Here is a 13284-nt window from a genome sequence, read left to right on the forward strand (position 1 = left end):
AGAAAAATGACACCATCTGCAAATAGACTGGTTATGAATAAACCTCGCTTTCACTATGCTATTCCATCTTACATCGGGCTGGGGTTTTCCCGGCAAAAACAAAAAGGTGGATTCGCCCATGGGTGTTCCCCCTTACCAACGGGACTTACGTATTTTCTCACATGTCAATAAATTTCCACCATGCGGTTGGCAGAAGTACAAATTTGAAATACAGGCCGATAGACTGCAAATCTGATGATTATTGTGGTTGTTTGCAGTCTTGAACTACAGAAAAAAAGACTCAGGAGCTCCCTCAGACATCACGTTTACAGAGTGATATGAATGTCTGAGAGGAGCTTCGGCTGAGAGCGAAAAACAATGCGTTCAACCTTTTAACCGCTTTTCACCCAATCAACACACATTAGTACACAGTGACTCGTCTTACCCCTCAGTCCATCATAACCCTCTCCTCTGTCAGCTCCTACCCTCCTCTTACAATTCACTCTCATTTCACCGTCTGCTGTGTTCATTCACTGCGTCTTTCTTCACAGCACTCAAGAGCCGGTAGTTGAATCCTGCTGTGCACGCCTGACTGCCAGAGGCTACCATTAACATTAGCCACAACCAGCCCCCGCCACTTCACATTAACCACTACCTCTCCCTCCGTCTCATCAGGTCTCTTTTGAATGCTACACTTTATCATTTTGCATGCTCATTGTGATTTGCTGCTTCCTCTTGAGTAAGACTAAAACAGCAGTTCTACATTAAATTTCCTCTTTTTTTTTCACCTCCATGAAGTATCTCCAATTTCACCGCCCTGCAGAGTCACAGTCCTCCCCCCCTCCCTCCGTTTCTCACAAAACACTCAGGTGGAGTCCGAAGACAAATTCCCACAGGTGCTACAGCAGCACACACCAGTGACAATACCTGCGTTAAAGCCCGCAGGGTATCGCTGTCGGATCCTATAAATAAACCTTGTGCCACGTCGGCTCTGCAGTCTTAGATAAACACAGTGGTGGTGTTGGGAAACCGGCCCAGGCCTCAGACAGATGCTGGGATTTTTTTTGTTGGCTATGATGAGCGGGGTTTTTTTTATTTCTGCTCCCACATGTATTGTATCATCATTTTGAGGTCATATTGAAAGTGAATGATTTGAAGGGTTGAGAGCCAGGGTCTAATGGAGAAAACACTTAACATAAACACACACTTTTGAATTTTAAAGACACATTTGAATTCCTCTATTGAATATTTAAAAAAGGAGAAACACATGCAAGACATGTCTGAATTCAATTTGAGACAGTGGAGACAACCAAGATTTTGCAAGGGCTCCAGAAAACTGGACGAGATGGTGAGATAATCAACTTATATTAAATGTCTCAGGCTCAAAATCTAAAGTATTGTTTAATCAGTGAAACTCCCAGTTTTGTCTACAGGCTGCTCGCAGTCAGATGGTCGCACATTAACAGCTGAGCAGGAGCAGAGTGACGACAGAGGAGGGAAGCCTGTCTGACCGTCGTTTCCTCCATATTTGGTTCTTGCAGAGTGTACGCCGGGAGACCGCCGGCCTGCCACACATGCACGCACACACACACACGTCAAAGACTATCCCCGGCGTCACATGATTAGCGGTGACATAATCTCTCAAAAGCTTAGACAGCAGAGGGCCGGGAGGAAAAGACACACATGTTAAGTCCAGGTCGAGCAACAAGACAGCGACAAATCTCACCCGAGATCACCTCCACTGACCTCAAACCCTTCAACTTCTCAACCAAATTCCTGGATGAATCCCAACATATTCAGGGATATTTTGTTTAGCAGGTTGTTTTAAGCACATTTCAGCTCAAGTGAAAGTTTTAACTGAACAGCTGCTTCTTTTCTGCTTGAAGCTAAAACATCATGACAACTGTCTGATATTAAAGGCTCGACATTTTAAACTGCTCACCATAACTGACATATACAGCTTGAAAAAGTAAATTTCTCAGGATATACATTTCCAAAACATGTTTTATTCTTAGAGGAGCGAGGCAGTAAGCAACTGCGACCCTTTGAGCCGCGGCAGCATTGTGCAATGTTTATCCACAGGACAGCATAGGGAGGTAAACAACGCTGTTTACCTGACTGTACACACCAACATAATAACGCAGAATATTCCTATATCTTCTTTTGTAGACCCATTGTTATCGAACAACAGCAGAGCTAACAAAGATCTGCTGAGAAACATGACATGTCTGTAGATTATTCACAATAACAGCCTTTCTGGGAGAAAGTTAAAGTCGATCCAGGAGAGTGCAAACCGGAGCGCGGGTGTGAAACTCAACTCCAAAACAGATTCAGTTACCATCTAAAGCGCAACAACTTTCTCTCAACGGCTTTGAGCGAGGAGCTACAACACAGGACCACGACCACGCAGGTGGATGTGGATGACCGCTGCGGAGGGTGTTCACCCTTGAAACAGCTAGGTGCGATGACAGCCAACTACACCTTCATCCTTGAAAGAAAGGGTCAAAGTCGACACTGCAGCTTTTTGCTGGTCACACCGATTAAATAAAACATCACGGCAGGCACGACTGGTTTGGAGTGAATGCAGCTCACGAGCACAAAAGGACAAAGTTTATGTATTTATCCTGTCTGGCTTCCTCAACCTCATGTGGCGTGTTTTCTTTCCTACAATCCTAAACTCATTTCATTCTTGGATCTTCTCTTTTACAAGCTGCAGATACTTTATTTCTGATTGACACAGACTCCTTCGCTACTTAAATTAGTGTGAAAGTCATTAAACCAACACAAGGCCAGAATAGTTTATTTCAAGTTGTAGTAGTCGACATTTATTACACTATAATTGGTAACATGTGTTTTTCTCCCTCATGGTCCAACCTGCTCAAGTTCAAGACAAACTCCCACCAGACTCATGACTCAAGAGCTTTGGCTTTGGGATCCTTGTCAAACTTTTTAATGTTTTTTTTTCGAGACACAAGCCTGATGTAAACAGTCCACACCCTGAGCTGTGAGTGCAACGCCGAGCCTCCACAGGAGGGATGTGCCGCTATCATTGAGTCCAGACACAACTCTGAGACAGATAAAGCAGCTCGAGTTGGGCGACAGTAGAGGTGGAGTCGACTGGGCACAATAGACACCAGGCCGCTACCTAGTTCACCACTTACAAGTTCAAGTCGAGCACGACTGCTGTAACAACTAACACGTGCTTCAGCTTCTGACCGGTGACCCTAATCAATACGTCCATTATGATTTAGATACATTTTCTTAATGATTATATAATATCTCAGGCTGTAATTGACAATAATTGTTTTATTATCAATTAATGTGTCTATTTTGAGTAATCATTATGTCTATAATTTGTAATATCCAAGTCTTTGGTTTGTAATGCTGCCCGAGATGTGCAGAAACCTGCAGACATGTTTGTTCAAACTGTTTGTAAAAGTAGCAAAAACAAACAACTCCACCTAACCCATAAAGACAGTTTAGATGTGGGTACAACAGCGACATCGTCTTTCACCTTAAACTGCAAACATGAAGGCACAACATCATCTCCACACGCTGACCAATCAGCTGAGCTCGCATCAGCACTGTAACAACCCCCACTCAGAAACACAGCAGCAACAGTAGCTCCACTTTAACCCTCCACGTGTCAGCACTCCTTCCAGGTTCGTGACCCCAGCCGGGTCCCGTCACCTCATAAAGCCCAGCTACGAACAACCCCCGAGGTGTCTGATGACGGCAGGTGGGGGGTCCACAACAAAGAGGAGCGGGGACACTTGTGGGAGACAAGTGAGGCGTCCGTGCTAATTTTGAAACAGCAACCCTGCGATGCCGGCTGCAGGAATGCCGAGCAGCTTTGAAACACCACACACTTTCATCCTCACAACTTCATTTGGAGCCGTCACAGAAATACACTCGCATTGTAGGAAACCATGGTAACACTTTACTTTAATCCCTCATATATGCACAGCTATATGGTTATTTTTAAGTGTACAGCATTTGTCAAGAATTACAACTTCTCATATGATTAAGATTTCACTACATTGTCATCTGTTTAGACCTGCTTCTACTTATTGGTGCCCACAGAAGGAGTCACTGTTGTTACAATCTGCTTTTAAGTACATTACAATGTGTTATAAACCGTGTTTTCATCCCGCTTATTAACGCTGAGTATATGTGGAAACAACTTCCTGTCCGAGCATCATATTGTGAAGACCCTTCACGGACCAAAAGCCGTTGTTAATTTGCAAACTAGCTCAGCGTCATGTTGCGTAAAGGTTTCAGTCGACAGTCCCTTCTTCTCGCCAAACTTTCCAAGAGAAAGAGCTTCATTTGCAAGTGTTAATCAAGGCTGCTGCACATGCTAAAGGAATGCTAATGCAGTGAGCCGAACGCCGTCGGTCCCGACTCCTTGGCCACGGGAGTCACACCTCGGTTTACCGGCGGGACAGCGTTACATGTCGGCCTGCATTCTTCACAACAGCACAAAGACAATGGACTTTGAATGAGGCTGTACTTGGACTGGCTGTCAACTTAAACGATTGAAAATGAGTTCATATCTTGAAAACATTTCTCTACATCATCTGTCAACGTATCCCCACGAAATGAAGCCAAAATACTGAGTTGTTTAATACTTTTACCACCTCACGCCCACATCGCTTTCTACACTTCCCAAGGTTAGGTTAGTCGATACCAGAGACGTTTACCTTCCAGCTGTCAAGTGTCGGCCGCAAATATCTATATCTGGCAAGAACACTGAGTTAATAAAAATGGTTATGTTCTCCCAACTATGAAGATCTGTGCTCGGTGTGTTTGTGTGTCTTCTGCACAGCTCACAGGAGCTACGTTACACATTACAGCTCGAGAGCAACACTACTCCTGCGGGAAGGAAACGCCACATGCACTCGTTCGCCACGCTTCACCGTAAAGTCAAACAAACGTCAACAATCTGGAAGGCTGCGTGCTGAACATTCACAAAACAAGAAGCAGCTCCACGAAACATCCGCTACATCCTTACATGCCAGTTTATTTTGGTGTTAAAGACGATTAATCCTAGATTTTGCAGCATTGTTTTGCTAATTCTGCTACCTGAAGCTTACAGGTCCAACTGTCAGACTTGACAATCAGGTCATGTGTGTTAAATGTTGTAAACAGTGATTAGAGGGAAAGCTAATGCTCAGTAATGTATTAAACAAAGAAAAAATACAGCCTAGGTTTGGATCTCAGGTTGGGTTTGGGCCTCAAACTTGGCAGTGTCACACAAGTTGGGCTGGTTCTGACAGACTAGATCCAGACTGATATATCGGTCAGCTGATATAAACAGCGTTTTCTTCTGGGTTTTCCTTTTTGTTTGTACAGAACATAATGCAGAAAAGATGCTCGGAGTAATTATAAATATTAAATGTCTGTTTCAGTGCACTGATGTCATTTTAGACTATAAAGTTTATTGATAAACTTGCCTTTGTCAACCACATTTGAAGCCGATATATCAATATCTTATTTTTTTTTTCTTCCTAGTATCGGTATCAGCCCAAAATTCAAGTATTGGTCGGGTTCTACTTCTTACAGACTCGGGTACAGGCTGAGTTTGGGTCTCAATCTTAAGTCAATGCAGAACTTATTCCCATTTATGCCACTGTAATTAACTAATGTATCGCCGAGTATCATGAGAGTCATAATTGGGCCTAATTATTAAATCAGTCCCAAAACTAATAGCTCATTTTGAAGTCTGATTATTATACAACACTACCATGATCCAATTATCTTGCAGCCCTACTTAAACCGGGCCAGAATTCACTGGACGTTTAATAAAGAAAACATACAATTGCACCTTACTCATCGTAGTCTGTAACACAACAGATTAGTGTTTTGATGCAGCCGGACTCAAAATAAAAAAAGTCATGCAAAACAAGTTGATCCTGGCTCTACTTCTGGCACCACCCGGTCCAAAAATCATTATGTCATTCTACTGTTTACATTTTGTCTTGGCGTGTGAGAAGCTTTCAAACTTCCTGGTTCATGTTTCATCTTCTGTCTTTATTACCTGCGGCAACACACCCGCGCTTGCCCGTGGACGTCTTGTTATTTTCAGTCCAAACAGAACTTAGCAGCAACAGGTGCCGCAGCAGGACAGCTGCTAACCTGCTTAACCAAAGTGGCTGCATTTTGCTGGCAGTTAAGAGTTAATTTTGTGCTCCGGACTGGACTGGACTGGACCAGACTGATCAACTGTAGCATGTTCTCGTTTGCAGTAAATTAAATTTTGCTACCGCACAAACTGCTGTGGGAATGAGCTGCAAACCGACGCTGGCATCGCTTTTCTCTGCAGCCAGGACATTGTATCATTAAACTGAATAAATAAAAATAAAGTTTGGGATAGAAGAAAGGGTCTGCTTATAAAAAAATACACTGGTGCTCTTGTTCTGTTATGACCCGTCAGAAGAAGCACCACCGCTGCTAACATTTATCTCTAATTCACCATGAGCTCCCTCAGGGGCCAAAATACACAGAAGAGAAAAGACATTAAACTGTTCAGTGGATCTGAACCTTCTTCTTTGGGAAAACTGGGCTGTAAACCTTTAAAAAAAATACTTTGACGTTGTGCTGAACCGGCTTTCAATTTTACTCTGACGCACGTCCAAGGCAAGTGATACATTTGTTCATGTTTTCCCTACTGGCATTTTGTTTGTTATAAAAATGTCACCACAGGCAAATGACTTCCAACATTTCAGGAAAACGCACCAAACGACATTACACAGACGCAGTAAACACAATACAGACAGTGTCACATGACCCGTTACGAACCCAATAGTGATTCAGCTAAATGCCAGAAATGTGAATGTCAGACCAGCTTCAGCGCCACAGTCCAGCCGCTTCAGTGACGCCGTGGTCAGACCGGATTCCACCTGATGAAACTTAATCACATGGCACGGCCACAGGCAGCTTGGGCAGGGTCGTGAGCAGCTCCTTATCAAACACTTTACTGTCACTGCCGCCCCTCGAGCAGCCCCTCCTGTTCTGCTTCTTGTATTATTTAGCCAATGCAGACATGTAAACAAGGATATAAACGATCATTATTCCCAGATGTTCGGTCACGCAGGCAGGTCGACTCGCAACCCGAATCTAACACGTCTCGCCGCGTTTCCTCATAGTGATGAACGAGGAGCGAAATCTGGGATATGGAGTAATGTTTCTACAAGCGGGTACTACTTTCTTTGCACACAGATGCGTCGATGCACATTTCTGCAGCCATTTTCACATTGCTGACAGTGACGAAGACGGCTACCGTGAAAACATGATTGTAAACAATGCACATACACCTTTCACACAGGACAAAAAAAACCACAACATCCACCAACATCTGGCTTTCAACACGATGACATGATGTTGAAAATAAGCACGCTGCCTTTTGTTAGTACATCTGTCTTCAAGTTTGAAAGATACTGAAGTAAAAGATATTTAAAAATTAACCACCGTTACATCGTCAATGGCTGTCATGTCATTACCTGATCGGTACCGTGCATGTGCAACTATCAAACAGAGATTAGGACGAATCGAGATGTCTCACTCTGTTGTTTTCACCCGTGTCGGTTTGTCAGCAGGATTACAGAAAAAATACACAACGGATTTTCATGAAACCTGGATGGAGGATGCGTCTCCGTAGATAAGCCCCTTTAACTTTCAGTGTGGATCGAGCATAGATGTCGATGGGGGGGAAAAAATTAGATGCATTTAGGTCGTTGGTATCTATGAGTGCGTACAAAAGGGGATTGTTGGTGGAGGTATAACTCTGAGTGCCCTTCAGATTCAGGATGTTACTGAATAAGACTTTAAAAACAAGCTTTAATGTCTTCTGGATGTAGTCTGATGAGGTATAATATGATCTGCTGCTTTCTACGGTCTAGTCCTTCCGGCTCATTCGCTATGACAAAAGAAGAAACAAAAAACTGAAAGGTTAACGCATCTCCTGGCATTTGGGAAAGGAGTCAATTGCCTTTTTTATTTCTAAAAAAATGTTTGATTAACACCCTGAATGTGACCATAACTATTAGTTCACATTCAAACAAACCTCCATAGGGCAGTTTCCTTCTACAGACCAGCCGTGTTTGTTGCATATCAGTCTTAATCTTGGTTTTTAGTGACGGTGACCAGAATGCAGCCACACACCCTGAAGACGAGACAACCACACTCACGTTCGCTGCTGATATCACCAACAGCCAAACATTACCGAGCCGTCTCTGTGAAGCTAAAGCGACTATTTTGACAGGTTATAGGATCGTGCAGCATCACATAGTTTAAAAGGCTTTAAAGATCACTGGTTTGAAACTTCCTGTCTCACATTTTTTTCCACCAAGAGAGCACAAGAGTGTGTCAGAGGGTAAAATAATTTCGGATAATGACCGATGACCGTAGGGACAGTTTGGAGATTCAGCATCCAACGTCTGATTAGGAGGAAATTTATTTCACCTCTCATACAATCAAAGTGTTAAAATGCTAATGATGAGGCAGCTGACTATCAGTCTTCTATAAAACAAGTGGTGGGTGGTAATGATGATTCGACTACCGCCCACGACTGTCTGCCGATTATTTTCCAGATTTGTTTAGTCTATGATATTTCAAAAAAACTGTGAAATTACCCAGAGTCCCAAACGACGTCTTCAAATGGCTTCTTTTGTCAAACCAGCAGCCGAAAACCCTTCATTTATCGTCAGAAGTGACAAAGAAAAGCAGCAAATCCTTACACTTAAGAAACGACAACCAGCAAACATGAGGCAGCATCAAATTTGCGGGCTTAATAATTTTCTTTTCAATCGACTAATGATCGACCGTTTGTTGCAGCTCCAACGGTGATGACTTTTTAACTTTTAGCCCATGTCATACATACATTAATACTGTATTTTCTACGTACTTTACTATGTTTTAAGTCAGTCCAGGTCTGGATTGGTTGCAGGACAAATGTCTCTTTGGGGGAAATAAAGTTAAAAAAAAGGTCAAAGTTCAGCACACTCTGCAGTGACAAAGAACAGCGAGCTGGTGACGTGCTCAAAGCTAAAATATGTCCAACAATCAACAGTGGACCCAGTCAGCGGTGGCACGCCTGAGGAGATTGTGAAAATGTGCTGCTTATTCTGAATCCAAGTCCAGCCTCCCGTCTTGCCACAAATTTAAGTCACATACAGTAACGTGCTTCCAGTGTGATCCTAAAACAAACTGCCCGGGCCGTGGAAATACATGTTCAGCCTCTCAGCTGGCGTTCTGATCCAAAAACAGTCGGTACAGGATCTTGTTCAAGGACACTGAAAGTCCTCTACCTGTTGGAAAGACAACTTCTTAGTTGTTTTAGTTCGTGAACAAACATTTTGCCCTCGGATGAGAACTTTACTGCGGACGCCACCATCTTCAGAAAATAACTTTAAAATAAAAACAGGAAAACTTGTGTGTGTTGCTACATCTTAGGCTACTATCACACTAAAATATCGAGAAGCTCTCCTCATGATGCAGTCACACAAACGCGTGTGTCCCTTCTGAAATACTGTATGGTTTTACCTCCTCACTTCACAGATATATAGATTTATTAATCCAGTCACAAACGCGCAACCTGTGTCGACAACTTCTAAGTCGAAACAGCGTTGTATTTAGGGGGTCACAGGGGGCAACGAGGTTTGGAAACCACCCTCTCGTAACACACAATCGACAACCCGGCTTTTTGGTCTTTGAATGCAACATAAAACAGGGGCACGACTGCCTGGGCAGCTCAACCTCTGGCCCTCGGCCAGGTTTACTTGCTGATGTGACAGCTTTTGGAGAACATCCATCCAGAGATCCAGGGTACAGGCTGTACTCTGAGGTCTACATTAGCTGCACATGCTTCAAAACCAGCTGGCATTAAAAAAAAAAAAAAAATACAATAGACATAAAGACAACACACATCTCTGACAGGCTGTGGGGTCAGAAATATGATGACCCAACTGTATGACTGCAAAACACAGCCAGTGTCACTGTCCAAGAGGAAGGAGGGGGGTAAAAAAACAGCACACATGGCTGAGGCAGGACACCACGTTGCTCTGACATGGAGCAGAGGAGGGAGCTGCCTCCATGTGTGTAACCACTAATCAATCCACATAATCGATTAATGTTGGGGTTTGAGTGCTTAAATTGACAGTTCATAGTGTAATCATTCAAATCTGCCCGCTGTGAGATCATGCAGAAGCCATGATGACTCTCACACCAGCCTGCCTGTTAGCTTCCATGCTAACGATGACTAGCAGGGTGGGCAAGCAGGACAGGAGGCTGACTTCGCCCTGACAACACACACACGACGTGACAACACGTTTACAAACCACGAAACATCCAGATAACCTTAATATAGAGACATTATTAAAGGATTTGCGGTGTGTGATCGGACGCAGCTAGCCGGCTAACTCGCTCGCTAGCTAGCTTGCTACCTAGCTAGCAGCGCCCATGCCTTTCTCTCGGGGAACACGTGGAGTGAACACGTGACGTCTCATAACAAACCTGCCGCTTTTTTAAGCGCTTTAAACGACCGACCGCTTCACGCGGGGTCGCGTTTCGGTGTCGGGACGATTTAAAAAAGCTGTTTCGGACGGTGTGAGACGAAAGGGGAGAGAGTAGCGAGCTGGGATGCTAAGCTAACATCTGAGTGGGAAGGGCTCGGGCTCGACGACGCGCTAGGCCGAAAGGGAGAGTCCGTGTGTGTGTGTGTGTGTGTGTGTGTGTGTGTGTGTGTGTGTGTGTGTGTGTGTGTGTGTGTGTGTGTGTGTGTGCTATTGTTAGCCGGCTAAGTGAGCAGCAGCAGCAGCAGCTACACAGCCTGGCCAGGGCTCGTGGTTGTGCTTTTAATTGATGCAATGCGAGACATGGGGCGGATGTCTCGTTAATCTGGTGGCTGCACCCCAAAAACAGGCGTGTAAACAGTAGTAAAGCACCAGGTTTAAATATCTGGCAGGCGCAAGAGAGTGTGTGTGTGTGCATGTGTGTGTGCATGTGTCAGCTAATGTTTGAGTGGCACACAAGGGAGGAAGAGCTGGGTGATGATGATGATGAAGCAGCAGCAGCAGCAGCCTGTACATAAGGACATCAGAGCCACCATGACTGGTACTTGTCCTCTGCTGGCTTTTTGCAGGTTGAAGCGTGCAAAGTGACACTTGTTAAAATCAAGATGCTCCTTTAAAATACCAGAAAAAATTACACCAAAACATGAAAACAGCCAGTCTGCACAAAAAAAACACCTGAAACTCTGCAGACACGTCAGAAATTCACCATAAATAGACTCACAAGTGGGGTTAATGTAGCTTAATCTGTCCTGTCCTGGGATCTGGAGGAGATATAACTTTTTTTTTTTTTTTAAAGGGTGTGATTCCTTGTGCAATCAGCCACCCTGATCTCCAAGAATAGCCTCCACAAGCAGGATGAAGATGAAGAGGAGGAAGAGGAGGAGGAGGAGTTGGGGGGGGGGTTTTACTCCAAATATAACCGAGCTTGCAAAGGGAGCAACAAGAGGGCGACCACGGCCACAGACAGCCTGTTTATCTCCTCTAAAATGCTTCAATACGTGACATGTGAAGCCTTGTGACAGCTGCTCGGTCGACCTGCGTGAACACACCTGGACGAGACAGACAACACACACCAACAACACTTGACAGCCAGTTTAAAATAAATAAATAAATACATAAATAAAAATCAACATGCAAGGGAGGGTACAGACCGTGGTGTGCTTGTCCATTCACGCTGACCACGGTCACCGCGTTCATTTTCCTAGTCCACGGGTTCACCTTGGGCGGGGGAGCCTCCGTAAACTCCTTTCTGTCGCAGCCCTTCTCGCCCTCCTCGCTCGGCTTGTCCTCGCCGTCGCTGCCCGCTTTGGAGGTCCGCTCCTCGGCGCCGGGGGTCCCTCCCTGCCCGGGGCTGCTGCCGCCGCTGCTGCTCCCCTGGTCGGCGACACCCGTCTGCCGCTTGGCCCCGTCGCCCCCCCGGCCGCCCTGCCGCTGCTCCTCCGGCTCACCGCGGATGACTTCACCGTGCTCCTCCGCCTTGGCGAGCGGGTTGCCGGGCAGGAGAGTCTCCACCTGAGTGGCCATTTCCCCACCACCACCGTCTTTCTTCCCCCCTCAGGATTAACCAGTCCTCCTCCTCCTTCCTTCCCCCCCGCCTGGCCCGGATTCGCCTTCAATTTAAAGAAAAAATGTGAAGTTGTTCCGCGGAGTCTGCCGCTCCTCTGCCGCTCCTGGACCGCAAGAGCTTCCGTGTGAGACGCGGAGGGTCGGCGCCGAGTTAAAACATGTATAAAAATAAAGAAACGTGTCCGAGGGGCCTCTCAGGATTACAACCTTAACTCCACCACTAGCAGCAATATGGATGATCCCCACCACGCGATACGGGGGTGCGCGCACGTACAGCCGTAGAGAAGGGGGGGGGGGGGGGGGAGTAGCCACGTACGGGGCCCCGGGAGCGCGCCTTCTCTTGGGTCAGGTCGAGATGCTGCGTTCAAGTGCCGTCCTCGTCGTCGAGCCTTTTTTTTTTCCATTTCCAATTTCGGAAGTGATAAAGTGGCACTTTGTAAGGGTGCGTTCAAGTGCTTGAGATGCATCAGGGATAGATTGTGTTTTTCTGTAATTTCTATAATAATGATATGTGTGTATATGTATTACCTATTTATTTATTTATTCTTAAATAATGAATAGAATAGAATAGATATACTTTATTGATCCCAAGCTGGGAAATTGAGGTGTAGCAGCAGCATTACACACAGAGACGAATGACAACACAGTGAAATAAAGAGAATATCCTATACATATTAACATAGCAGTATAAAAAATGTAAAAAAAAAATAGAACAACCTAGACATATTAACATAACAATATAAAGTGTAATATAAAAATGTATATATACAGAAAATATGTATAAAAATGTATAAATGAGCAGTGTTGGTGTATACACAAGTAGTATTAATGGTAGTGCAACATAAAGTATAAGGTGCAGTGAACAGATGAGGTGCAGAACAGTGGTTCTGGATGGTTAAATAAGGAAGCCAATGCCGAATTAATAGCTAAAGATTAACGGAGAGGTCTTTAGAAATGCATGTTTTCATGTTCAAAATAAAGATTTCAATGTTTAATTTAGTGTTTAAAAGAGAAATAAATCAACAAATTGTGCTGCAGAATGTTTTTAATGCCACATTTTGTCATAAACTAACTGCCCTGATATAAACTGCAGTAGAGCGGTGTACTTTGTAGTCCTAAAACACAGAAATCAGTTAGCGTTTTTGCACATCCGGTTCCCTCGTCTCAA

At 44.5% G+C, this 13284-nt stretch overlaps 1 protein-coding gene across 3 annotated transcripts in view; it reads right to left on the reverse strand.

Annotated features, from left to right (window-relative positions):
- larp1 (La ribonucleoprotein 1, translational regulator) overlaps positions 1-12074 on the reverse strand; it is a 52359-nt gene extending 40285 nt beyond the window's left edge. For all 3 annotated transcript variants that reach the window (XM_073479133.1, XM_073479132.1, XM_073479131.1), the window contains exon 1: positions 11702-12074. In XM_073479133.1, the coding sequence (XP_073335234.1) occupies positions 11702-12074 (373 nt within the window). The remainder of the gene's footprint in view (positions 1-11701) is intronic.
- Positions 12075-13284: the final 1210 nt, after the last annotated feature.

The sequence above is a fragment of the Pagrus major genome, chromosome 13, assembly GCF_040436345.1.
Source record: "Pagrus major chromosome 13, Pma_NU_1.0".
Taxonomy (NCBI): domain Eukaryota; kingdom Metazoa; phylum Chordata; class Actinopteri; order Spariformes; family Sparidae; genus Pagrus; species Pagrus major.